The 27,977-nt window shown below is 48.0% G+C and overlaps 1 protein-coding gene across 6 annotated transcripts in view; it reads left to right on the top strand.

Annotated features, from left to right (window-relative positions):
• The window catches only part of vwde (von Willebrand factor D and EGF domains), a 456,813-nt gene that overhangs the window by 221,480 nt on the left and 207,356 nt on the right, over nucleotides 1-27,977 (top strand). For all 6 annotated transcript variants that reach the window (XM_072509130.1, XM_072509129.1, XM_072509127.1 and 3 more), the window contains exons 8-9: nucleotides 7,159-7,382; nucleotides 26,589-26,662. In XM_072509130.1, coding sequence (XP_072365231.1) covers nucleotides 7,159-7,382; nucleotides 26,589-26,662 — 298 coding nt within the window. The remainder of the gene's footprint in view (nucleotides 1-7,158; nucleotides 7,383-26,588; nucleotides 26,663-27,977) is intronic.

Below are 27,977 nucleotides of genomic sequence, written 5' to 3'. Positions count from 1 at the left end.
TCGATTTCAGCGATGGCTGGACCGGTCACTGTCAAGGGTTGGTTCGCGTTGCTGAGTGACCGGGCCAAGAAGAACGATTTGAACTTGGACTCTATTCTTATAGTCCCCAGGGGCTTCCCGCCTTTCGGGGCGGACCCTGTACCTGGTTCCAAGTGATTGGACTTTGTCCCAATCACTTGGTTCGATTTTCTCCAATGCTGGAGCGATTACTTGATCGATGGGCGGTCGTTCACCTCCCTTTGTGTAGGCTTCTGCAGGCGCCGTCGAGTCTGGGTTGGCTTTATGTATCTAAATGTTGCTCATTGTTCCCGGGGATTGCTCATTAATATGCAGATGGCTGGTGTTTTGTTATACTGATGGTTGCTGGTATCGATCTTGTCTGGCCTTTCCAGAGGTAAATACACACTCAACCCGCAGCTGCTTGTTTGTGTCCTGTTGGCTGACTTTCCCATCAGCCTTTGCCGTTCGCCATTTTAAATCGGGAGTTAGCCATTCTAAATCGGGAGTTAGCCATTTTAACTGGCTACACCATGCTCTGCGATGCTTCGCCAATGCCCACCAGCAACGGGGACAAGCTCTGCAGCGCCTCAGCCATTCCCTTCTGAGAGCCGGACATATCCCGCAGCACCTCACCAAGGTCAACCTGATAATGGATAACATCCCCCAGTGAGTCGGACATTCTCCTGACACCATCAACCATGGCGGTCACCCACTGCGTGATGCCTTGGACACCTTCACTAATGGTGCCAATGTTATGCACCAGGCTCACCACTGCGGTCGCCACCCTAGCAGTATTGGCCTAGGTACCACGCATTGCCGGCGACATCCCTTGCAGCCATAGGCGCTGGGACTCCTCCAATTGCCTATGGACCTGCTGGAATATCGCTGACATCGCCCTCAGAATGTCCCGGCCACACCCTATCCTCTCCATCAGCTCCGGTAACCTTGTACCACAGGCTCAGCATCAGGCTGGGACCCAGCTGGGTCCTGGGATCCAATAGACGTCTGACTGCTGTCTTGCCTGATGGTTCCTGCCTCCACCTGATGTGCATCAGCAGCTGTGTGGTGCTCACCAGATTGTACTCCAGAAGCCTGACAAACGTTTCCCATTGAGGTGCTTGTTTCTGTACTGGTGGAGAGTGGGAATGACAGCTGTGACGATCGTGTCTTCCTCTGAGCTCTCCTTCGAGATGCTCGCCTGGAAGGTTGGAGAGAGTGCCACCTCGGATGGGCCAGTGCCGTCGGCTGGAGGACCTGCGTTGAATGGACATGTGGTCAGTGGGAGGGTTGGGTCAGTCATTAAGGCAGGGGGGTGGGCAAGGGAGCAATAGGTCAGAAGGTGAGAGCATTGAGGGAGAACTAGGGAATAGGGACAGTGGGGCTCTGAGGCAGAGCAGACAGGGAGAATTTGCTGAACACAGCGGGTCTGGTTGCCTGAAGTGCATATGTTTTAATGCAAGAAGTATTACGGGTAAGGCAGATGAACCTAGAGCTTGAATTAGTACTTGGAACTATGATGTTGTTGCCATTACAGAGACCTGGTTGAGGGAAGGGCAGGATTGGCAGCTAAACGTTCCAGGATTTAGATGTTTCAGGCGGGATAGAGGGGGATGTAAAAGGGGAGGCGGAGTTGCGCTACTGGTTCGGGAGAATATCACAGCTGTACTGCGGGAGGACACCTCAGAGGGCAGTGAGGCTATATGGGTAGAGATCAGGAATAAGAAGGGTGCAGTCACAATGTTGGGGGTTTACTACAGGCCTCCCAACAGCCAGCGGGAGATAGAGGAGCAGATAGGTAGACAGATTTTGGAAAAGAGTAAAAACAACAGGGTTGTGGTGATGGGAGACTTCAACTTCCCCAATATTGACTGGGACTCACTTAGTGCCAGGGGCTTAGACGGGGCAGAGTTTGTAAGGCGCATCCAGGAGGGCTTCTTAAAACAATATGTAGACAGTCCAACTAGGGAAGGGGCGGTACTGGACCTGGTATTGGGGAATGAGCCCGGCCAGGTGGTAGATGTTTCAGTAGGGGAGCATTTCGGTAACAGTGACCACAATTCAGTAAGTTTTAAAGTACTGGTGGACAAGGATAAGAGTGGTCCTAAGATGAATGTGCTAAATTGGGGGAAGGCTAATTATAACAATATTAGGCGGGAACTGAAGAACAGAGATTGGGGGCGGATGTTTGAGGGCAAATCAACATCTGACATGTGGGAGGCTTTCAAGTGTCAGTTGAAAGGAATTCAGGACCGGCATGTTCCTGTGAGGAAGAAGGATAAATACGGCAATTTTCGGGAACCTTGGATAACGAGAGATATTGTAGGCCTCGTCAAAAAGAAAAAGGAGGCATTTGTCAGGGCTAAAAGGCTGGGAACAGACGAAACCTGCGTAGAATATAAGGAAAGTAGGAAGGAACTTAAGCAAGGAGTCAGGAGGGCTAGAAGGGGTCACGAAAAGTCATTGGCAAATAGGGTTAAGGAAAATCCCAAGGCTTTTTACACGTACATAAAAAGCAAGAGGGTAGCCAGGGAAAGGGTTGGCCCACTGAAGGATAGGCAAGGGAATCTATGTGTGGAGCCAGAGGAAATGGGCGAGGTACTAAATGAATACTTTGCATCAGTATTCACCAAAGAGAAGAAATTGGTAGATGATGAGTCTGGAGAAGGGTGTGTAGATAGCCTGGGTCACATTGAGATCCAGAAAGACGAGGTGTTGGGTGGCTTAAAAAATATTAAGGTAGATAAGTCCCCAGGGCCTGATGGGATCTACCCCAGAATACTGAAGGAGGCTGGAGAGGAAATTGCTGAGGCCTTGACAGAAATCTTTGGATCCTCACTGTCTTCAGGGGATGTCCCGGAGGACTGGAGAATAGCCAATGTTGTTCCTCTGTTTAAGAAGGGTAGCAAGGATAATCCAGGGAACTACAGGCCGGTGAGCCTTACTTCAGTGGTAGGGAAATTACTGGAGAGAATTCTTCGAGATAGGATCTACTCCCATTTGGAAGCAAATGGACGTATTAGTGAGAGGCAGCATGGTTTTGTGAAGGGGAGGGCATGTCTCACTAACGTTTTTCGAGGAGGTCACTAAGATGATTGATGCAGGTAGGGCAGTGGATGTTGTCTATATGGACTTCAGTAAGGCCTTTGACAAGGTCCCTCATGGTAGACTAGTACAAAAGGTGAAGTCACACGGGATCAGGGGTGAGCTGGCAAGGTGGATACAGAACTGGCTAGGTCATAGAAGGCAGAGAGTAGCAATGGAAGGATGCTTTTCTAATTGGAGGGCTGTGACCAGTGGTGTTCCACAGGGATCAGTGCTGGGACCTTTGCTCTTTGTAGTATATATAAATGATTTGGAGGAAAATGTAACTGGTCTGATTAGTAAGTTTGCAGACGACACAAAGGTTGGTGGAATTGTGGATAGCGATGAGGACTGTCAGAGGATACAGCAGGATTTAGATTGTTTGGAGACTTGGGCGGAGAGATTGCAGATGGAGTTTAATCCGGACAAATGTGAGGTAATGCATTTTGGAAGGTCTAATGCAGGTAGGGAATATACAGTGAACGGTAGAACCCTCAAGAGTATTGAAAGTCAAAGAGATCTAGGAGTACAGGTCCACAGGTCATTGAAAGGGGCAACACAGGTGGAGAAGGTAGTCAAGAAGGCATACGGCATGCTTGCCTTCATTGGCCGGGGCATTGAGTATAAGAATTGGCAAGTCATGTTGCAGCTGTATAGAACCTTAATTAGGCCACACTTGGAGTATAGTGTTCAATTCTGGTTGCCACACTGCCAGAAGGATGTGGAGGCTTTAGAGAGGGTGCAGAAGAGATTTACCAGAATGTTGCCTGGTATGGAGGGCATTAGCTATGAGGAGCGGTTGAATAAACTCGGTTTGTTCTCACTGGAACGAAGGATGTTGAGGGGAGACCTGATAGAGGTCTACAAAACTATGAGGGGCATAGACAGAGTGGATAGTCAGAGGCTTTTCCCCAGGGTAGAGGGGTCAATTACTAGGGGGCATAGGTTTAAGGTGAAAGGGGCAAGGTTTAGAGTAGATGTACGAGGCAAGCTTTTTACGCAGAGGGTAGTGGGTGCCTGGAACTCGCTACCGGAGGAGGTGGTGGAAGCAGGGACGATCGTGACATTTAAGGGGCATCTTGACAAATACATGAATAGGATGGGAATAGAGGGATACGGACCCAGGAAGTGTAGAAGATTGTAGTTTAGTCGGGCAGCATGGTCGGCACGGGCTTGGAGGGCCGAAGGGCCTGTTCCTGTGCTGTACATTTCTTTGTTCTTTGTTCTTTAATAAAAACTCGCATTTGACAGGTCGTCTGTGGCTTCGGCCAACCCCTGCTTTGGTGACCGCTCTGTCCTCGGCCACCCCCGACACGCCTAGGGCCCGTTCCTCGAAGGTGGTGAGGATTCTTAAGTCCGATACGCCTCCATAAGCCTGTGCCCTCTCCCGGTGATTGTACAAGAACTTTTCCTGTGGAGACGCAGAGAGAGCATCGTTAGCCACACGCGTGGTTCACAGTGATGGGAGGGGAGTGTGAAAGAAAGGTTGAAGAGGGGGAGGTGAAGGTAGGGTTGGGGGCCGCAGGGAGAGTTTTGGGGGGATGGATGCTCGCGTGGGGGGGTGTAAAGGTCTTGCGGGGGGTGGGGGGGTCAACTCCCCCGTGCTGCCTGGTGTAGGTGAATTACCTTCTTAGTCCTCCTGGAGATGCCCCCCAGAGCTGATGGCTGCTGACAATTCAGCTTAGTTGACATTGGCTGCCCTGTGGCCCACCTCCCGGACACTCAGGGGAACAGGACATCCCTCCTGGCCTCAAACCACATCTAGGAGTCTCACCAGGTCTGCATTGCTGAATCTTGGGGCCGGTCTTCTCGGCGCCATGGTCGCGAGCTGACTGGGGTTAGCTGTGAAAGTATTGTTTAAGTGCTGTTCAAACTTGTTAGCGGAGGGGTGGGGGCTGGCACGCGCGGTCCCAGCAAATCGGCCGGCGAGCCTTCAATTGCTGCGAGAAGCCCGTGGGACTTCATTAAGTGGACCAATTGACCTTGAATTGTGTTACCGGCCTAGCTGGGTTAAGGGCCGGGAAGCTCACGGCAGTTCCCCCTCGCCACCACACGTAGAGGTCTTTCCAGAAAATCGTGCCCTGAGAGTCTATTTTAGGTATTATTTTCCACTCTGTTGAAGAAATTGTTTGTGAGTCTCCTTCCTTCTACGATTCATCACAGTACCCTTTGTGTAAGCATGGTAGTGGATTAAATTGAACTGGTTTTATTCACATGCAAGATACAAAGTACAAAGGAATAGCATCTTATACATCTCCTTTTCTAATTCTCCAGCTAGCTCTGGGAAACCATCCTCTTTTATGTACCTCTGTTTGCCTAATTAAAACATACACTTCACATATAAGACCATATGATTTATCTGTTCGCGGATAAAGAAACTGTTCAAGAACAGTTTGTCAGCTTACTTGCTTACACATCCATTCTATACCATCTGGTCACTACAATTTTACATTAATCACTCATGTTCCAATTATTTATTTCCTTGCAAACATGTTTTCTTGTTTATCTTTGAAAGCCTGTTTCTGTATGATCGGTTTTAGTTGTATAGATCCGTTCGATTTTAAACCTTAAACTCTCCAACATGTTCAAGAGTATGGTGTCCCGACAAGATAGTCCAGTGGCTACAACTGGGAAATGAAGGGCTCTGATCATACTCAGAGGCCACTTGAGAGGAACATAGTGAGTCACCTTGGAGAGCTCTAACCTAAGAACACCAGACTGCAGACTGTAAGATATGGTAGCTGACTATGATTGCTGCCCACGGTCAACATGGCACTGCTTGAGAGGCTGGTGGGGGAATGGGCATGTTGTCATCTCGAAAGAGGATATTTTGTTAATCTCCCATGATGGGCGGCACAGTAGCACAGTGGTTAGCACTGTTGCTTCACAGCTCCAGAGTCCCAGGTTCGATTCCTGCTTAAGCCACTGTCTGGATGGAATCTGCAAGTTCTCCCCATGTCAGTGTGGGTTTCCTCCAGGCGCTCCGGTTTCCTCCCACAAATCTCAAAAGATGTGCTGTTAGGTGAATTGGACATTCTCTGAATTCTCCCTCTGTGTACCCGAACAGGCGCAGCAGTGTGGCGACTAGGCGATTTTCACAGTAATTTCATTTCAGTATTAATTTAAGCCTACTTGTGACAATAATAAAGATTATTGTTATGTACCCCCGTTTGTATGTGGTTGTGTTTTATCAGTTCCAGCTCTCTATGCAGGAACAGTTTGCTGGAGCAATACAATAGTTTGTAAGTCCCTAACAATGTTTTCTCTCTTGTCTGGCAAGCTGGAGGAGAGATTGAAATCCAGGACTACAATGCCAAAAGTTGTAGCTTAGATTGAAGCTATCACCAAAGGCTGCATTACTGAGAGTCTTAATGTCTGCTGTAGTGTAAATGGTGATGACCAAATACACTCCATAGTTCACTACTTTAATTCCATTTCCTTCCTGATGATCCCATATAAGTTGGAACTGGTGCGCACTATACTGTTTAACATAAATTAAAGTGTGCCAGGAAGTTGGCAGTGCACAGCCATCAGTCTTCTGTAGACTTGCACCTTGATGTCATTTTTGTGCCTTCTTCAACAGAGTTAGGATATAGAATCACGCTATGATGAGTTGGTTTCTGGCCTGTCATACCTCCCTGCCCTGGCTCCTGTGTACTTTTGTTCAGTGAACCTCCCAGTACAGACCCCTCTAACTACCCCTTTGAATTACGTAGGATACCGATTTATGCCCTCCCCCTTACTTGATTTTCACTCTGAGGTAAATGTGTCTAGTATTTTTATGCATCTAGTACTAGTAGCTGGTTTTCTCTGAAGTTTCCCTCAGGATAGCTGGTGCTCGCGCAGTTTAATCTGTTAAAGTTAATGATTAGAGATCTTGGAGCCGAAATAATCTGAAACTATTCCCAACTTTAATTATGATGACATGCTCTTCTACTGCAGTCGGTCCACATTTTCACCAATGCAACGTCACATCCTTCAAATGTACAGATTTGTCTGGATACTTCATTTTTTAAAACTAAGAATGAAATGAGTAATATTTATAAAATGATTGATTTGATTTCTCATTCCATCTAGATGTACCAAGTGTAGGATATTCAGGAGCAAACCTCGCCCTTTCCTCGTGTCATGTGGACCTACATCAAGCACCTTGCATTCGAGGCATATGTTCCCGATCATCTCTTTATTATACGGCAGTGACTGACTTTGCGCAGGATGGTGACAGAGTGACTGAAGTTACATCATTGCCCGTTGCCACTGAAAACTTCCTGTGGAACAGCTACATCCCAGAGCCAGTTCAGGTTGCAAAACATCTATTTGCTAATAGCATAGTAAGCATTGGGTTATGTAGGGATGAATTTCAGTGGGAGAGGGTTTAATGGTCTCCTGTTTAACCATTGACCACTGACTGTTCCAGTGATCAACCAGGAGAACCCCTGAAGAAATTCATCCCCATGTAATATCCTTTGAATTGTTGTTTGTAATTATGTTCATAATTGTATTCGTAAGCCATGTGTGGTGAATGTATAATTACTGATAATTCACCAGAGCACTGTGTTATGTTATTAACCCTGTGGGCTCTACCTATGGGCCATTGTGTGGCTTCACCCACAGGGATATGTTGGGGCATGTACGGGCTCCGCCCATGGCTCCACCCCCTTTACAGGAAGTATAAGAGCTATTGACCTGTGGGGCCGCCTTCAGTGTTGTAATCAGCTTAAAATACTACTATGGAATCAGACCTCAAGCCTGACAGACTGGAACTCGATCCACAGGCCGCGGAGGCGAAAGACATTTTTCACATTGGCTTTGATGCTTCAATGCCTATCACACCGCGTCGTCTACGCCATCCGTCACTGACGAACAGAAGCTGAGCCTCCTCCACGCACGGGTGAGCCGTTGCATTTCTGTCCAGCTCGACAAAGCCGCTTCCTATACAGAGGCCCTCGCACTACTCGAACGCCTCTATGTGCGGCCTGTGAATGAGGTATACGCGTGACACGTCTTCACCACTCGCCGCCAGTACTCCGGGGAGTCGCTAGATGATTACCTACGCGACCTCAAAGCCCTCGCGCGCAACTGTAACTACCAGGCCGTTATGGCCACTCAGCACATGGAGCTCACCGTCCGAGACGTTTACGTGGCGGGGGTCCGATCGAACTATGTGAGACAGCGCCTGCTCGAAAAAGGGGCCCAAGATCTGGAGGACACGGTAAAACTGGCTACCTCTCTGGAGGCCGCTTTTCATTGACTTACTGCGTTCCCGGCCGATCACGCGACCACCTCGTGGGCCCCTGACCCGAGACTACCCCAGGCCTGTGCCGCGCGGCCACCCGCCCATCATGGGGGACTACCCTGCTACTTTTGATGCCAGTCCCAACACCCCCGACTGCACTGCCCAGCCCGCAACGCGAACTGCAGCAGCTGCGGGCGAAAAGGACATTTCGCCAAGGTCTGCCTGGCCAGGTCTATGAACTCAAACTCACAGACCCGATCCACAGACTCACAGGCCCGCAGACCCCGCAAGGTGGCAGCGTGTCTGCCGCCTCCGCATAACGTGCGACTCATGGGGGCCGCCATCTTGGCCATCCTCCCCCACGGGGCCGGCCACATGCGATCCATGGGGGCCGCCATCTTGGACGCCATCTTCCTCACCGCCCGCCACGCTCGACCAACGGGGGCCGCCATCTTGGTCGCCATCTGCTACGCCGCTCGACGCGTAAGACCTACATGGCCAGCCATCGCGGGACCGCCCCAGCACCTACGATCACACCGCCGGCTACCCACACCTCAGCGCGGTCACCCTGGACCAGTCGCGACCTAAGCACCTCCGGAGCTCCATGATGGCCGTCCGGGTTAACGGGTACGAGACACCTTGCCTTTTAGACTCCGGGAGCACAGAGTGCTTCATTCACCCGGACATGGTAAGACGCTGGTCGCTCCCAATATTCCCGACGCAACAAACCATATCCCTCGCCTCTGGGTCACACTCGGTGCAAATCCAAGGGTGCACTACAGCAACCCTAGCGATACAGGGCGCTGAGTACACTAATTTTCAACTATATGTGCTCCCAGACCTCTGCGCTTCTCTCCTTTTGGGACTCGACTTCCAGTGCAACCTCAGGAGCCTAACTCTTAAGTTCGCGGGGCCACTGCCCCGCTCACCATATGCAGCCTCGCGACCCTAGAAATCGACCCCCCCCTTTCGCAAACCTCACCGCCGACTGCAAGTCAGTAGCCACCGGAAGCAGGCGGTATAGCATGCAGGACAGAACGTTCATTAGGTCCGAGGTCCAGCGTCTCTTGCGGGAGGGGGTCATAGAGGCCAGCAATAGCCACTGGAGAGCTCAGGTGGTGGTCGTCAAGACCGGGGAAAAGTTCCGGATGGTGGTTGATTACAGCCAGACCATTAACCCGTTTACGCAACTCGAAGCGTACCCCCTTCCCCGGATTGCAGACATGGTAAATCAGATCGCGCACTACAGCGTGTTCTCCTGGTGGATCTGAAGTCTACATACCAGTAGCTCCCAATCCGCCCGGAGGACCGCCACTACATGGCGTTTGAGGCAGACGGCTGCCTTTTCCATTTCCTCCGGGTCCCCTTTGGCGTCACGAACGGGCTTTCGCTGTTCCAACGAGCGAATGCTGGACCAGTACGGGCAGCGGGGCAAGATCAAGAATGATTAGATCTTGAGGTGGAGAATCGAACTCTCCACCTATAACTACGATATAGTATATCTTCCTGGGAAGCTCACCGAGGCCCCAGATGCCCTGTCCCGCGGCACATGCGCCAGCGCGCAAGATGACCGACTACGGGCTATCCACGATGACCTCTGCCACCCGGGGGTCACCCGGCTCACCCATTACATCAAGGCTCGCAACCTGCCGTACTCCACCGAGGAGGTCAGAGCTATAACCAGAGACTGCCAGTGTAAACTGCACTTCTATCGACCGGATAAGGCCCACCTGGTAAAGGCATCCCGGCCCTTTGAATGCCTCAGTAACAATTTCAAAGGGCCCCTCCCCTCCAATAACCGCAACGCGTACTTCCTTAACATCATAGATGAGTTCTCCCGCTTCCCGTTTGCCATCCCCTGCCCTGATATGATCACCCCCACTGTTATTAAAGCCCTGCATAGTGTCTTCACCCTGTTTGTTTCCCCAAGTCATGTCCACAGCGATAGGGGCTCGTTGTTCATGAGCGACGAACTGCGTCAGTAGCTGCTCAGTAAGGGCATCGCCTCGAGCAGGACTACCAGTTATAACCCGAGGGGAAATGGGCAGGTGGAGAGGGAGAATGCGACAGTCTGGAAGACCGTCCTACTGACCCTGCGGTCCAGGAATCTCCCAGTTTCTCACTGGCAGGAGGTCCTCCCCGATGCGCTCCACTCTATTAGGTCCCTCCTTTACACGGCCAAAAACCAGACTCCTCATGACCGTTTGTTTGTTTTCCCTAGGGGAGCTACCTCGGGGGCCTCGTTTCCGCCCTGGCTGATGACACCGGGTCCAGTCCTCCTCCGAAAACATGTTCGGAGCCATAAGACCGACCCCCTGGTAGAGAGGGTCCAGCTCCTGCACTCCAACCCACACTATGCGTACGTCGAACACCCCGATGGCCGGCAAGATACCGTCTCCCTCCGGGACCTGGTGTCCGCAGGCTCCAACACCACTCCCACTACTGCATCCCCCACACTATGTCCCGTCCAACCTCCCATGTTCAGCGCCCCCACCCTTAAACGGCTCCCGCGCTCCCTCCCACCCGCCGCACCGGTCCACAGGAATGAAGCTCCGGAAGAGCCGCTTCCGGAGTCCACGCCTGTGCCTGCTCCGGATCCACTTCCACAGCCACCCAAAGCGGCTGCAACACCAGTGCTTCGGCGGTCGCAACGTACGATCCGGGCACCGGACCGACTGAATCTATGAGCCCGTCACCCCCACCGGACTTCATTTTTAAACAGGGGGTGAATTAGGTGAATTTATAATTACTGATAATTCACCAGTGCACTGTTATGTTATTAACCCTTGGGCTCTACCTATGGGCCATTGTGTGGCTTCACCCACAGGGGATATGTTGGGGCATGTACGGGCTCCGCCCATGGCTCCACCCCCTTTACAGGAATTATAAGAGCTGCTGACCTGCAGGGCCGCCATCAGTGTTGTACCGGTCACAGGCAGGCTCAGGTCTAAGCTGATTAAAACCACGGTTTACTTCTCCACGTGTCTTCGAGTGAATTGATGGTCGCATCACCATGCAAGGTGAACATTAAAGTACTAATGTTCTCTGCATTAAAGTGAACACATGTAAATGGTGTTCGAGGGACTACTGAGGTCTCTAGTATGAATTAAATAATGATTGGATTCATTAAAACAAACGGATTGTTCTTCCAAAATGAACTGATGCTCATATAAAGATAGCATGAAAAATGACTTCACGAAATTGATGAATGCGATGGCAATACTTCAACTACATAAAGCAAAATAAGCCTATATCCATTTTATTTTGACATAAGGTTCATTCTGTACTATTACATGAATGCTCATGTTTATCACTTATCAGTGATGCATCACAATCCAAATAATGACGGGCTGTATTGACAAAGGAGTCAACACCGGAGGCAAGTTTCAAAACTGACAGAAAACCAGCAAGGTGAAACACAAAAGATTTTTGTTTCTTGCAATTCTACTCTACATTTTTCCACAAAATTCACTGCTTTGTTCAAATTCCAAGTTTTCCCATTCTCCAGAGCTGGGTTAGTATGTTATTCCATCACTTGCTTAGTTAAGTGTCTGGAGGTCTTGTGGCATAGTGGCCTGCAATGTTAAAGGTATGTTAACTATATTGTTAGAATACACAGGTTTAATTAAGTACTTTGACTACCTATAAATAGGTGGGGGCGGGCGGTTGAGGTGGTCTACTCTGGCTATGTTCACAGCCGGGCAGTCTTCGAGAGGAAGCATGCAGTATCCACTTCAGGTCTTCCATGACCGGTGGGCGTCATAGGGGTTGGGGTGCCTCATCACCAGAAATAACATTTTGGTTTAGTTAGTTAAATTTCCTTTGACGTTTTGTTTTAGTTACAATGCCCGACCAGGGGCTGTAACTTCCTCTCATTTTTTATTTAATTTATTGATCTTTATATTTTTGATTAATTGTAAAGAGTATAAATAGGGGACCCCTGTGTGGAAGGGGTTTGGAAAGTAGGAGGACCTCCTCATAAGCTTGCTCCTTGGCCTGGTCGAGGCGACCATTAACAGGTCCAAACAATGGGTGGTTGAGGGGATCATCCTGTCTGCCCATCCACCGGTATGTTCATGGCAGCTGGCCCTGGAGAGGTGTCCTCCAGGTGCCATAGGGGCTGGGGTCCATCATCACACTGGAATGATAGTTTGGTTTAATTAGTTAAGTTTCCTGTCGTGTTTTTGTTTTACCTACAGTGCTCCACAAGAAGCTGTCACACAAGCACTAATTTTTGTGTGATTTATTTATTTTTGTTCTCCCAAAAGAGAATAAATAGAGGACAGCTTGAATATTGGGTGCATGGGGAGAGCTATGAGACTCAACAAAGCCAATAAACTCACTTTGTAAACAATAATTGGAGCACATTCTGGGGAAGGTGGGACCCGTACAGACAGGATGGTTTGTACCTGAACCAGAGGGGCACCAATATCCTGGGAGGGAAATTTGCTCCGACTCTTTGGAGGGGGTTTAAACTAATTTGTCAGGGGACTGGGGAAACAAGCTGTGTTCCAGAAGCCAGTGTCGAGAGTAGTGAGGTACTGAGGAAGGTATCAAGCTCGCAGGAGTGTACCGACAGACAGAAAAGTGGGTTGAAGTGTGTCTACTTCAATGCAAGGAGCATCCGGAATAAGGTAGGTGAACTTGGAGCGTGGATTGGTACTTGGGGCTACGATGTTGTGTCCATTACGGAGACATGGTTAGAACAGGGACAGGAATGGTTGTTGGATGTTCCGGGTATAGATGTTTCAGTAAGAGTAGGGAAGGTGGTAAAAGAGGCGGAGGAGTAGCATTGTTAATCAAGGATAGTTTAACGGCTGCAGAAAGACATTTTGAAGGGGATCTGCCTACTGAGGTAATATGGGCCAAAGTTAGAAATAGGAAAGGAGTGGTCACATTGTTAGGAGTTTTCTATAGGCCCCCAAATAGTAATAGAGATGTGGAGGAAGAAATTGCAAAGCAGATTATGGATAGGTGTGGAGGTCTCAGGGTAGGTGTCATGGGTGACTTTAACTTTCCAAATATTGATTGGAACCTCTATAGGTCGAACAGTTTGGATGGGGCAGTTTTTGTACAGTGTGTGCAGGAGGGTTTCCTGACACAATATGTGGATAGGCCAACAAGAGGGGGGGCCACTTTGGATTTGGTACTGGGTAATGAACTGGGCCAGGTGTTAGACTTGTTTGTGGGAGAGCACTTTGGAGATAGTGACCACAATTCGGTGTCTTTCAATATTGCAATGGAGAGGGATAGGGCCATACAGCAAGGCAAGGTTTATAATTGGGGAAGGGGTAATTATGATGCGATTAGGCAAGAATTAGGGAGCATAAGATGGGAACAGAAACTGTCAGGGAAAGGCACAAATGAAAAGTGGAGCTTGTTCAAGGAACAAATACTGCGTGTCCTTGATAGGTATGTCCCTATCAGGCAGGGAGGAAATGGCCGTGTGAGGGAACCATGGTTCACAAAAGAGGTTGAATGTCTTGTCAAGAGGAAAAAGGAAGAGTATGTAAGGATGAGAAAACAAGGTTCAGTAGGGTCGCTTGAGGGTTACAAGGTAACAAGGAATGAGCTGAAAAAAGAGCTTAGGGGAGCTAGGAGGGGGCATGAGAAGTCCTTGGTGGGTCGGATCAAGGAAAACCCCAAGGCGTTTTACTCCTTTATGTGAGAAATAAAAGAATGACCAGGGTGAGGGTAGGGTCGGTCAAGGACAGTAGTGGGAACTTGTGCATGGAGTCAGAAGAAATAGGAGAGGCGTTGAATGAATACTTTTCTTCAGTGTTCACAAAGGAAAGGGGCCATGTTTTTGAGGTTGAGAGTGTGATTCAGGCGGGAAGGCTGGAGGAAGTAGATGTTCTTAGGAAGGATGTATGAGCAATTTTGAAAAACCCTGAGGGTCGACAAGTCCCCTGGGCCAGATGGGATATACCCAAGGATTCTTTAGGTGGCAAGGGATGAGATTGCAGAGTCTTTGGCTTTGATCTTTGGGTCCTCGCTGTCCACTGGGATAGTGCCAGAGGACTGGAGAGTGGCGAATATTGTTGCTCTGTTCAAGAAAGGGAATAGGAATGACTCTGGTAATTATAGGCCAGTTAGTCTTACTTTGGTGGTCAGGAAGATAATGGAAAAGGTCCTGAAGGATAGGATTTATGACCATTTGGAAAGATGCAGCTTAATCCGGGACAGTCAACACGGATTTGTGAAGGGTAGGTCTTGCCTCACAAATTTGATTGAATTCTTTGAGGCGGTAACTAAGTGTGTTAGTGAAGGTAGAGCAGTTGATATTGTATACATGGATTTTAGTAAGGGTTTGATAAGGATCCCCATGGTCGGCTCATGAAGAAATTAAGGAGGTGTGGGATAGAGGGAAATTTGGCCAATTGGATAAGTAACTGGCTATCACATAGAAGACAGAGGGTGGTGGTGGATGGAGAATTTTCAGACTGGAGACCAGTTACCAGTGGTGTACCACAGGGATCAGTGCTGGGACCTCTGCTATTTGTGATTTTTAGCAATGACTTGGAGGAGGGGGCTGAAGGGTGGGTCAGTAAATTTGCTGATGACACCAAGATTGGTGGAGTAGTGGATGAGGTGGAGCGCTGTTGTAGGCTGCAAAGAGACATTGATGGGATGCAGAGCTGGGCCGAAAAATGGCAGATGGAGTTTAACCCTGATAAGTGCGAGGTGATTCATTTTGGTAGAAAAAATTTGAATGCGGATTACAGGGTCAACGGCTGGGTTCTGAGGAATGTGGAGGAACAGAGAGATCTTGGGGTTCATGTCCACAGATCTCTGAAGATTGCCATTCAAGTGGATAGAGCCGTGAAGAAGGCTTCTAGTGTGTTCGCGTTTATTAACAGGGGGCTTGAGTTTAAAAGCCGTGGGGTTATGCTGCAACTATACATGACCCTGGTGAGACCACATTTTGTATATTGTGTGCAGTTCTGGTCACCTCATTATCGGAAGGATGTGGAAGCATTGGAAAGGGTGCAAAGGAGATTTACCAGGATGCTGCCTGCTTTGCAGGATAGGTCTTATGAGGAAAGGTTGAGGGATCTAGGGCTTTTCTCTTTGGAGCGGAGGAGGATGAGAGGCGACTTAATAGAGGTTTATAAGAGGATGAGGGGGATAGAGTGGATGTTCAGAGACTATTTCCTCGGGTGGATGTAGCTGTTACAAGAGGGCATAACTATAAGATACAGGGTGGGAGATATAGGAGGGATGTACGAGGTAGGTTCTTTACTCAGAGAGTGGTTAGGGTGTGGAATGGAGTGCCTGCTGTGATAGTGGAGTCGGACACTTTAGGAACTTTCAAGCGGTTATTGGATAGGCACATGGAGCACACCAGAATGACGGAGTGGGATAGCTTAATCTTATTTTCGGACAATGCTCGGCACAACATCGAGGGCCGAAGGGCCTGTTCTGTGCTGTACTGTTCTATGTTCTAAACTGCACTGTGTTTTGATTTTGACTTCACCATCTGGCTTGGATTCTATTAACATTGGTAACATAGGATGGTTGGCCTATAGATGATAACTAAGGGTGGGGTGGCACAGTGGCACAGCGATTGGACTGCTGACTCAAAGCACCAGGGACCAGGTTCGATTCCTGCCTCGGTGTGGAGTTTGTGCTTTCTCCCTGTGTCTGCATAAGTTTCCTTCGGGTACTCGGGTTTCCCCCCACAGTCCAAAGATGTGCAAGCTGGGCGGATTGACCATACTAAAGTGCCTCTTAGTGCCCAAAAGGTTAAGTTGGGTTCCGGGGATAAGGTAGGGGCTCCTTCGGAGGGTCGGTTAAAACTCGCTGAGCTGAATGGCCTCCTTCTGCACTGTAGGGATTCTATATTCCATATGATTTTCTGATCCCACCCGCTCCGATACCAGAAATTCCCACTCGAGATCAATGGACCTTTAAATGTCTGTTCGAATTGTCCGTCCCATCCGCGATAATTCCCGCTGCGTAAGAACTGGAAAAGTTACCCTAACGATGGAATTTTCTGGTCCCGACATTGGCAGACATTGTAATTGGAGTTACTCTGGAGAAAAAAAGGATGAAACCAAGTGCAAAGTGTCAGGGTATGATTTTTCAACCTTGTTCTGTGAAGCTTGTGACCAATGGAAGAATGAAGTGCATTCTTCCACCAAAGGAAGTGCAAGATATGGCCTTGGCATTTTTGCTTCCCAACAGAAGCAGGATCCGTTGCAAGGTACTTTCGGAGCTTGAGGCTCATCATTTGGAAGGTTTGGGTCATCTCTTAAAATTTATGGACAAAAGTTAGAAGAAAGATTTATCATCGACATGGGTACCACCATTACACGTGAGAACACCAACCACCAGGTACACGGTACATACTTGTGCGACTTAGTCAACGTTGTCTCTCAGACGCTGCAAGAAAGGATGTCCCGAGGCGTGGTACATTGGCGAGACTATGTAGACGCTGCGACAATGGATGAACGGACATCGCGCGACAATCGCCAGGCAGGAATGTTCCCTTCCAGTCAGGGAACACTTCAGCAGTCAAGGACATTTAGTCTCTGATCTTCGGGTAAGCGTTCTCCAAGGCAGCCTTCAGGACGAGCGGCAACGTAGAATCGCCGAGCAGAAACTGATAGCCAAGTTCCACACACATGAGTACGGCCTCAACCGGGACCTTGGATTTATGTCCCATTACATTCACCTCCCACCATCTGGCCTGGGCTTGCGAAATCCTACCAACTGTCCTGGCTTGAGACAATTCACTCCTCTTTAACCTGAGATTATCCCTCTCTCCAGTTGCACTGCCTGGACCTTTAAAGACTTAATTACCTGCAAAGACTTGCATTCAAATTATCATCTCATATCATTGAATTTGTCTATATATGTGTTTGTGGAACCCACCTCTTCATTCACTTCATGAAGGAGCTGCACTCCGAAAGCTAGTGTTTCGAAAAAAACCGGTTGAACTTTGACCTGGTGTTGCAAGACTTCTTACTGTGCCCACCCCAGTCCAAAGGCAGCATCTCCACATTATAAGAAAGATGATCTGTTAAATGCGTGGTCATAGACTTTGATACATTTGGAAGGTTGGATGGCTATTCCATAGCTGAATATATCATGGGATTTAACAGGTAATGTTGCAGAAATAAGTTATAAGATTACAAAGATTCTATTTGGCTATTCCAAATGTAGTACTTGCTTTCAAATTGTTGGATTGTGCTGAAATATTGAACATAAATAAACCCCAGGAATAACCGAGGAATGGTCATTATGTGCTGTACTGTCCGAAACAGAATAACAGGTTTTTGAAATGACACATGGAGTAGAGGATTCGGAAGAGGAAGATTATGGGTAAAATTCTCCCAAGCCTCCGCAGGCGGGTTCGATGGTGGGCGTGATGGAGAATATAGAGATCGTTTTCACGCTGGTGTGAATTTACAGCGGGATCTTCGCTGGTGCTCACCATGACAGGGCAAATAACGTACCGGAGGTTGATGTAAAACTCACTTTCATCCCGTGAATGGGAAGCAAATGAAGGCCCAACTCCCATGCCGGACTTTGTGTGATGCCAGTGGGAAACATATTTGGAACAATATGTTATGCAGATGTGAGGACTCACCTGAACAATGCCTGTGGCTGCCTCTGGAATTCAGGTTGTAGGCACCCGCAATCCTGGATCCAGGAACACCGCAGCAGTGGGTCGGGGGATGATTTGCAGGTTGGACCTAGCAGATTTGGTGTCCTGGAGTGGGGTGCCATCTTCCAACCTTAGAATGTTCCTGGAGATTCATCTTAAATTTCAAGGTCAATCTTCCAATCTCAGAGTGCTCCTGGAAATCCATCTTAATTTTCGGGAGGCCACCTTCTTTCTTCGATAGAGGGTCAGTGATGTTGGGCGCCTTTTCAATATGGTGCCTGCACAGGAAGGCAGACATCGGGCCTTCCCTATCAAGGAGTACGAAGCATACTTAATGAGATCAGCAACGGAAAATTTGGCGTGTTTTCCCATTGGCCTCCACAGCGGGGAAACATTCAACATTCCCGCCCCACTGCGGGACTTAAGAGAATTTTATATAATGATACTCATCAGTTAAAAGAAATTGTTTAAGCTTTAGTCCAGTAATGGGTGTTCAAATAATAATAATAATATAATAATCTTTTATTGTCACAAGTAGGCTTACACTGCAATGAAGTTGATGTTAAAAGCCCCTAGTCCCCACATTCCAACGCCTATCCGGATACAGAGGGAGAATTCCGAATTCTCAGCTGGTACGGGAATTGAACCCGTGCTGCTGGCCTTGTTCTGCATGACACACCAGCTGTTTAGCCCACTGAGCTAAACCAGCCAAATTGTGGAGCCATTCAATTGTGTTGTGTTAGACAGTAGGTGCATGGCCACCGAATGTGGAGTGAATTAGTTGAAGTGTTGTCTGGATTCTGTAAATAGTGAAGACCAAAGTAAGGTTAAGGAATATGAAAGTTCTGCTTACCCCCAATCCTACCTTGGTCGCACACCTCCACTGTGACCTACATTAGCATAGCTTGTGTTACAGGCAGCTAATATCGCTCAGTGTCAGTGTGGAAGGAAGGCAAAAGTAGAATCTTATTGGCCTGAAAATCTGCTTAATTTGGAGGAGAGACAAGATTCCAGTGTGTTGGCCTTTGAATGAGCTTTCATGAGATGCAATTGGGGTTCTCATTTTAGACTAAATTGCTCCATACGATATTTGTAATTAATGTTTTAAATATCCCAAATGAAATCGTAATATAGATGTTCACTATTTTGGCAGGCAAACAAATTTGTTAAAATAGTGAATAAAAGAGTTTCATATGGAAAAGCTGATATGCACTCAATTAATACTGCACAGGTTCCCCTTCTCTGTATCTCTGTTTAGCAATTTATTGTATGACTCTATACAAGGCTATGGGCTAAGTGCTGGGGAAGGGTGTCATGGTAGCACAGTGGTTAGCACTGTTGCTTCACAGCTCCAGGGTCCCAGGTTTGATTCCTGGCTTGGATCTCTGCCTGTGTGGAGTCTGCACATTCTCCCCGTGTCTGCGTGGGTTTCCTTGGGTGCTCCGGTTTCCACCCACAGACCAAAGATGGGCAGGTTAGACGGATTGGCCATGCTAAATTGCCCTTAGTGTCCAAAAAGGTTTGGTGGGGTTATTGGGTTCCAGGGATAGGATGGAGGTGTGGGATTAAGTACGGTGCTCTTTCTGAGGGTTGGTGCTGAATGACCTCCTTCTGCACTGTAACTTCTTTGAAATGGGATTAGAATAGTTAGATGGTTCTTTTGACCAAGTCGGACGCGATAGACCGAAAGGCCTTTTCTGTGATGTATGACTTTATGGGCGGGGTTTACCAATAACCCCGCCATGTGTTTTTCGGTGGGGGAGGCAGCTGGCCAGTAGGATTCACCGGCCCCACCATTGTCAGCATGATTTCCCGTTGACAACACTCCTTGCTGCCAGGAAATCTGTGCGCTGGTGTGGTGCCGGAATTTCCCACCGGCAAGAACTGCTGGTAAATCCTGCCCTATGACCTTCTGCACAAATTTAAATCATTACTTTTTTTATTACCTTTGCACAACATTTTCTCAATAAAGAAAAAAATCACAGTCAAGTAGGCATGGTATGTGATAAGCTAATAGAAAATATTGACAGAAAAAAATGTATAGCTTAATGCCATTGCATTAATATTTTTTTAACTGAGATCACTGGAAACTAAATTGTACATTATACATACAATGACAATAATGAATATCCAGCAGTGATTGTAAGGTAATAATTTTCGTGAAAAATTCAACTGACATTGTAAACTGGAATATTACAGATCCAGCAGTTTGTAATGATTACCTGACCCCTGATATTAGAGTACAGCCTTGAAATTACCTGTATCTGTTATTTTTAGAAAGCACGCATTGCAATTTGTCGAGATTTAATTTCCTGCTGGCAGGTATGAGTGGGCACTGATAGTGTGTGTTCACATTGAGGAAATAATAAATGGTATGATCACTTGAAAATTTTGCCACAGTTAATCCCCTGGATATTAGAATCAACAAGTAATCTCACAGATGCTGACTGATCCAAATGTTGCCATCATTTTCTGTTTATATTTATTCCAGATTTTAAGCATTTTTTTATTTGTTCTGTATTGGCCTGATATCTTGTGGGACATCCAAAAGTAATTTCAGAGAGTCTGTCTGAGATATTTTAATGCCGCCTACTCAATATATTTTTACTTCCAGATTTGCCATTGAGTGCAATCTCTGCCTCTACAGTTCTTCAGCGGGATTCTCCAACCCCCGCCGTATCGGAAAATCCCCGGGGGGGGGGGGGGGGGGAGGGGGGGGGCGAATCCCGCCCCGACGCCGGCTGCCATATTCTCCGGCGCATTTATCGGGCGGGTTCACACCGCGCCGGTCGGGGGCCATTGGCAGCGGCCCCCGGCTCCGATGCGGCCGTCCGTTTTTGGCCAGTCCCGCCGGCGTGGGTTAAGCATGGTCCCACACGGCGGGACCTGGCAAGTAAGTCGGCTGGGGCGGTCCTCGGGGGGGGGGGGGGGGGGGGGGGGGGGGGGGGGATCCCCACAGTGGCCTGGCCCGCGATCGGGACCCACAGATCTGCGGGCAGGCCTGTGCCATGGGGGCACTCCTTCCTTCCACACCTGCCCTGGTAAGGCTCCGCCATGGCCGGCGGGGAGAAGAGAACATGTGTCAAAACACGCCGGCGGTTCCGCGCATGTGCGAGATCACGCCGGCCCTTTGGTGCATGCGCGAACTTGCGCAGTCCCTTCAGCGCCGGCTGGAGCAGTGCCAACCCTTCCAGCATCCACCTAGCCCCCGAGAAAGTGGAGGTAAGTGGAGAATTCCTCACCTTGGGGGCCCATTGACGCCGGAGTCGTTGGCTCCAGTTTTCCAGCCGGCGTGGGGACTTAGTAGGAGAATCCCGGCCCTTCTCTCATTTCATCACTTATTGGCTTCCTCACAACTACAGTAGTTGCTACTGGTAGTGATCTTACCCTTCATGCAAAGTCCAAATTGGCATCCAAACTGATCACATTCTCAAAACCTCCAAAATTCAGAAACTAAAGGTTTATCATAATTACTGTGAACAAAGCCTTTCACGATGGTGGATCAGAAAGAAGCTGGAAGTATTGAATATTAAATGCGGTATTCACTTGACTTTTAATTAACCCCATGATTTGCCATTGATGTTCTTGTCTTTCTGCCTCTCTTCCCCCTTGTACATTCCGTTTAAAACCTACTTCTTTGACTTCTTCTATTATAAAATCTCCTTTTATGGCCATTTATCACATTTTGACTGATAATGCTGACATGAGGCACTTTGGCAATTTTACTATTTCTGGTGTGATATACGAATTGTTTTAATTGTGAGTTACAGGCAGACCTGGAAAGCTGCTGATGGATTTGAATCTAGGTTGAAATATTACTGTGATGGAGTTAAACTATCCCCCCTCATCCTTCTTCCCTGCATGCAGCCTTTGACATGGCTAACCACACCATCATTCTCCAACACTGTCCCACCATCATCCCTCTGGACGGGAGCATACCAACATACACAATAGGAGCAGAACTAGGCCATTCAAACCTTTTTAAAATAAATTTAGAATGCCCAATTAATTTTTTTTCCAATTAAGGTGCAATTTAGCATGGCCCATCCACCTAACCTGCATATCTTTGGGTTGTGGGGGTGAAACCTATACAAACATGGGGAGAATGTGCAAACTCCACACAGACAGTGACCCAAGGCCAGGATCGAACCCCGGTCCTCAGTGCCATAAACAGCAGTGCTAACTACTGCACCCACCATGCTGCCCTTAGGCCATTCAAACCTGCTCTGCCATTCAATAACATCATGGCTGACCTGTTTGCTTTTCGAGTTTCATGTTGCCCTCTACCCCCAATAAAGTTAGATTCTTGTTAAGCAAGGGAATCAATCTAGCTCTGCATTAAAAATATTCAATGATCACACTTAAACTACTGACTGAGACAGAGGGACACTACCGACTGAGACGGAGGGCACGTTTCTAAGTGTGGTAGCGGGTGGGAAATGTCATGGGCTTCCCAGCTCTCAGCCCAGCGAGGCCATCATCGCCATAAAATATTAATTGGCCTGCTTAAAGAGCCCCGTGGGCTTCATGTCGAAATTACTGTCCTGCCTGCTGATTCGTTGTGACCCCACTCGCCAGTCTCCTGCTAACAAGGGAAACCCAACACTGAAACGGATCTTGCTCAGTTAACCCCACACAGCTCTCAGCTATGCCACCAACGAGACCAGCCCCACGAATCGGGGATGCCGACCTGACCAGACTGTTGGATGCAGTCGAAATCATAGGGATGCCCTGTTCCCCCAAGGGGCTTGGAGAGTCATCCTCAGGGCAGCCAGTGCTGACTGGGAGGAAGTGGCAGCGGCCGTTGTCATGAGAATGTCGCTTTAAGAAATATTTGGCTTTTCATGTTACTGCAGTGATGTCAGAGTGTGCGTGGAGCTGAGCTCTGGTTCTGCTTTTTAGTTTCACTTTGAGAAAAGCTTGGGTATGTCTGTCCTTTTGGTTTCATTTTTCAGTGTGTTGCAGCTGAAGTCAGACAAAGCAGCTGTACTGCTGTTCTCTCTGCCATGAAGGACTATCTCTTAATCATTTGGTGAATTCAGAATTAGATATGTTTTCAGTAGTGAATATAAACTATGATGTGCTTCTGTTTAAAGGTTTGTTAAGTCTTCTGGGTGTTAAAAGGATAGCGTACAGATTACTTAGTGTTGTATTCTTTGGGGGTTGTATTTGATTTACTGGTTGCTAAGATGTTCACTGTTTGTTTTAGAAAGGTTAACTTGAGTTCATAGAATAAACATTGTTTTGTTTTAAAAAATACATTTCCATTTCTGCTGTACCACACCTGTAGAGTGGGTCGTGTGCTCCCCATACCACAATTTATTAAACGTTGTAGGTCAGGTGAACTCCATGATACACTTTGGGGGTCTCTAAACCCTGACCCACAACACCGTCAGCTCAGAGAACGTCACCAGAATGACCGGCACCCAGAGCCGAAGGAATATCAATGCACTCCACCGGGCAGTATGGGTGGGTTGGCGCCACCCACATCCGCCACATCTTTCACCCTCCCGCTCTCCATAAACCCCAACAACTCCTTCGCCGTAGCCAAAACTCTCGGGGACCTAGGGCAGGACCGATCCAACCCAGAGTCCAGAACAGTATTAAAATCTCCCCACATAATCAGCCGGTGTGTGTACAGGTCTGAAATCTTCACTTAAACCTGTCTCAAAAAATCCACATCATCCTTTAACAATATGTGTATTGTAAGGAATACAAAGGGTTAACAATAAGATCATAATACGTCTCACCACTAGATGAAGATAAGGAGCAGTCATATAAATATCATGTGACTCCTGTGATTCAGGGAGAAGGTTGTTCGGCGTGAGATGGATGAGGTGCATAGCAGAGAGTTCTGTTGTAACAGAACGTGTATTGTTTTATTTAATTACTACTTCCTTGTTGACTGGTTAGAATCTTTAATTTAGTAGTGCAAATTAATCAGCTTTGTTCAATAATAATCTTTATTGTCATAAATAGGCTTACGTTAACACTGCAATGAAGTTCCTGTGAAAAGCCCCTAGTTGCCACATTCCAGCGTCCATTCGGGTACACAGACGGAGAATTTAGAATGTCCAATTCTCCCAACAGAACGTTTTCCGGGACATGTGGGAGGAAACCGGAGCACCCGGAGGAAACCCACGCAGACACGGGGAGAACGTGCAGACTCCTCGCAGACAGTGACCCATGCGGGAATCAAACCTGGGACCCTGGAGCTGTGAAGCAACTGTGCTAACCACTGTGCGACCATGCTGCCCCCTACCGTGCTTCCCCTAATAATTCAGCTTGATTTCTTTGTTAACACTACATTCTCTGACCACCCTGATAGACTCAACAGACCACTTCACACATCCCAATTTGGGGCGTATGCATTCACTAGTACCACAGGTATTCTCTCTAGCTTCCCACTAACCATCACAAATCTACCCCCAGGTTACAATACTGCCGACCTCAAAGGCCATCCTCTTGTTGATCAACACCACCTCCCCCCCCATCTTTATATCCAACCCCGAGTGGAACACCTGCCCCACCTAACTCTTCCTCAGCCTCGTCTGCTCCCCCAGCTTCAGGTGCATCTCCCGAAGAAACACAACGTTCTCCTTTAAATGTCTTAAATGTGTGAAAACGGGCAAACTTTTGACCGGACCATTTAAACCCCAAATGTTCCACGTAATCAGCCAAGTCGAAAGGTGCCCTGTGCCACCCCCTCACTGATCAACATAATACCTCTTTATCCAGCCCCCACCCCGGGGTCTCCCCAACATGTCCGCCGCCAAAAACAGTAAAAAAGAACACAGTCACCCACTCTGCACCTATATCCATTAAATACAACCAAACACATGTCATATAAACCCACTTTCCCCAATTTAGCATCTCCACAGCTCAATGTCCTCACAGAACCCCCAGTCCATGGTCTCTCATAAATTCACTTGCCTCCTCTGGCATATCAAAATAAAACCCTTGGTTCTGATGAGTGACCTACAGATGAACATGAGACAACACCCCAAACTTCACCTCTTCTTGTAGAGGGCAGCCTTGATCCGATTATAACCAGCCCACTGCTTGTCCAACTCTGTACCCAAGCCCTCAGCACATTTCCTTCCCAGGTGCACTTTTCTGTTTGTTTTGCCCACCACAGTATCTTCTCCTTATCGAGAAAATTATGCAGCCGCACCACCATTGCTCTCGGCGGCTCCACCTCCTTCTGCCTCCTTCTCAACATCCTGTGCTCTTGATCCAGCTCAGGGGGTCGGTTAACGAACCCCCTCCCCTGCCAACTCTCGAGCATGCTGCGTTCCCGTGATCCCTTCAGGCAGCTGCACGAACTGGAGGTTCTGCCTCCTGGAATGGTGCTCGAAGTCTGCCACCTTTCCCTCAACCTCTATGGTTCTCTACCGAGAGTACCTTCTCTGCTTCCAGCAAGGCCATCCAGCACTCATGCTGTCCCACCGATTCCTCCACCCTACACATCTGGCATCTGCTCCACTCTCTCGATAGATGCCCTAAGCGTATCCACCACCTTTTCCAGGTCTTCTGAGGTCTCCTGCCTCTACTGCTGGAATTCAAAATCTCCATAAGCTGCTCAAACCACTCGATGGGCAACGATGCCCCAGAACCCACCACCATCTTTTCCTGCGTTGCACTTCAAATAAACTCAGCCAGGCTGCTGCCTCTTACTCGTTACACTCCTCCAGTAAGCCATAAATCAGCCCCACCGATGGAGCACTTCTATTCCACAGCGCTCGTGTACCTTACACCAGCAAACAGCCCTTAAATCAGGTTGAAAAGGACCATGAAATTCCACCTCGAGCGGGAACCACCAAATTGCGACCACTCACTCCGTGGCCGCCACTGGAAGTCAATTTTAGAAATTTTACTCATCAAATTCTGCTTATTAATACAACTAAACGGGTTTATCAGAAAACAAGGTGGTGGCACTGTGGCACGGCCTCAGGGATCTACCCGGCTCGCCACACCTCGCCTCTAACAGCTACTCTCACTCTAATATGTGCTCGCCTGATCTACTGAGGCCCTGGGATCTAACCCTTTCGCCTTGAAGACCTTCAGGTGAGCGCTGTTCAGTGCTGGTCCCTACAAATGAGGATCAGATGGAATGGCACTTAATAGGGGTCTCCCAGGGGATCAGAGGCGCACAGGTGGTTGCTGTCTGGGCAGCGTGGCACCCTAGCACTGCTGGTACCATCCGGGCATCTCGGCACTGCCTTCCTGTTACTCTGCAAACGGGTATAAGTGTGGTCTCGGCGGGGCGTTCCCCACTGAAGACTCAGATTGCGACAGCGTGCCATTAGATAGCATGGTGTTACGAGCGCCAGGAAACGCCTGGCTAAACACGCTCGACACAGGACTCTGTTGCAATTCGGTTAGATCGAGACCCATGTCGTCTTGATTTTATTTTGCAAATTCCCTATGCTTACATTTTTAAGATCCACTAATTTAATACATCCAATGAAGAACTGCAATCGCAGGGAGTATGTATTGGAGAATTTAAGTGTTGAGAATTCAAGTGTAATATTATATGTAGCCTTGTCTTAATATAGTTTCCCCACTGGGTGTGCAAGGTTGAACTCTTACAAGTTCTTCCTTTCGACCAAATGATGCAGTTGATTATTTTAATCATTATTTTTTCTTAAAATTTAGATAATAGTGAAAGATGTCCCCACTGCCTATTGTTACTCATATACGGATCCACACCTGATCACATTTGATGGCAGGTAACTTCCAATTATCTTTATAGTTTAATTTGCTTTGCTGTCCGTTCTCAGCTTGTTTAGCACAATTCTCCAGTTACTTAATTGCATATACTCCATCTGGGAAGATTGGTGGCTACTCGGCAGCTTTCTGCAAATGCCACTCAAATGAAAGTTATGATAATCTTTATCCGTGTCACAAGAGGGGCTGGTTTAGCACACTGGGCTAAATCACTGGCTTTTAAAGCAGACCAAGGCAGGCCAGCAGCACGGTTCAATTCCCGTACCAGCCTCCCCGAACAGGCGCCGGAATGTGGCGACTAGGGGCTTTTCACAGTAACTTCATTGAAGCCTACTCGTGACAATAAGCGATTTTCATTCATTCATTTCAAGTAGGCTTACATTAACATGGCAATGAAGTTACTGTGAAAAGCCCCTAGTCGCCACATTCCGGCGCCTGTTCAGGTATACCGAGGGAGAATTCAGAATGTCCAAATTACCTAACAGCACGTCTTTCGGGATTGTGGGGGAAACCAGAGCACCCGGAGGAAACTCACGCAGACACAGGGAGAACGTGCAGACTCCGCACAGACAGTGACCCAAGCTGGGAATCGAATCTGGGACCCTGGCGCTGTGAAGGAACAGTGCTAACCACTATGGTGTACATTAGTGATGTAAGGATTAGCCTGGTGGGAGATTGAAAAGTTTTAAAAATCCGAATCAGGAATCCATTTTAATGGAGAATGGGTGGCTCACCCTGTGGCTCACAGGGAACCAAACAACCTTCAGGAAACAGGTCGATTGTTGAAACCTTTTAAGGAAATTCCGTGTCTCCCCTTTTACAATGATTCAATTTTTAACCACAATCAGCTGGAATTCCAAGGCTGTGGGGCACCCAGCACATAAAAAGGAGACGGATAGAACTGGATGCAACAGTTATGTACCTTTGCCGCATAACTTGAGGGCTTTTCCTCCATGTCTAACAGGTTTTCCTGTTAACATCCTTCCTACACCCTACAATTTGTTGTAGCCCCTATTCACCCACTATATAATTGGACATCCCACATGCATCTGCTTACATCCTTGACCATCATCTTCCCCTTCCCACAAACTCTGTGATCAAAGCTCCCATTCCCCAACAATATTCTACCCTGAGCCCCGAACATCATCTGATCCCCGATGTTCAAAGAAAATTGTGTGTGCTTGTACAAGGAACACAAAAAGTTAGCATACAAGTGCAGCAAGCGATTAGGAAGGCAAATGGTCTGTTGGCCTTTATTGCAAGGGAAATGGTGTACAAGAATAAAGTTTTGATCTCCACTTTTAAAAAAACTTGCAT

The sequence above is a fragment of the Scyliorhinus torazame genome, chromosome 6 (genome assembly GCF_047496885.1).
Source record: "Scyliorhinus torazame isolate Kashiwa2021f chromosome 6, sScyTor2.1, whole genome shotgun sequence".
NCBI classification, from domain to species: domain Eukaryota; kingdom Metazoa; phylum Chordata; class Chondrichthyes; order Carcharhiniformes; family Scyliorhinidae; genus Scyliorhinus; species Scyliorhinus torazame.
This window is presented reverse-complemented; position numbering and strand designations above follow the sequence as displayed.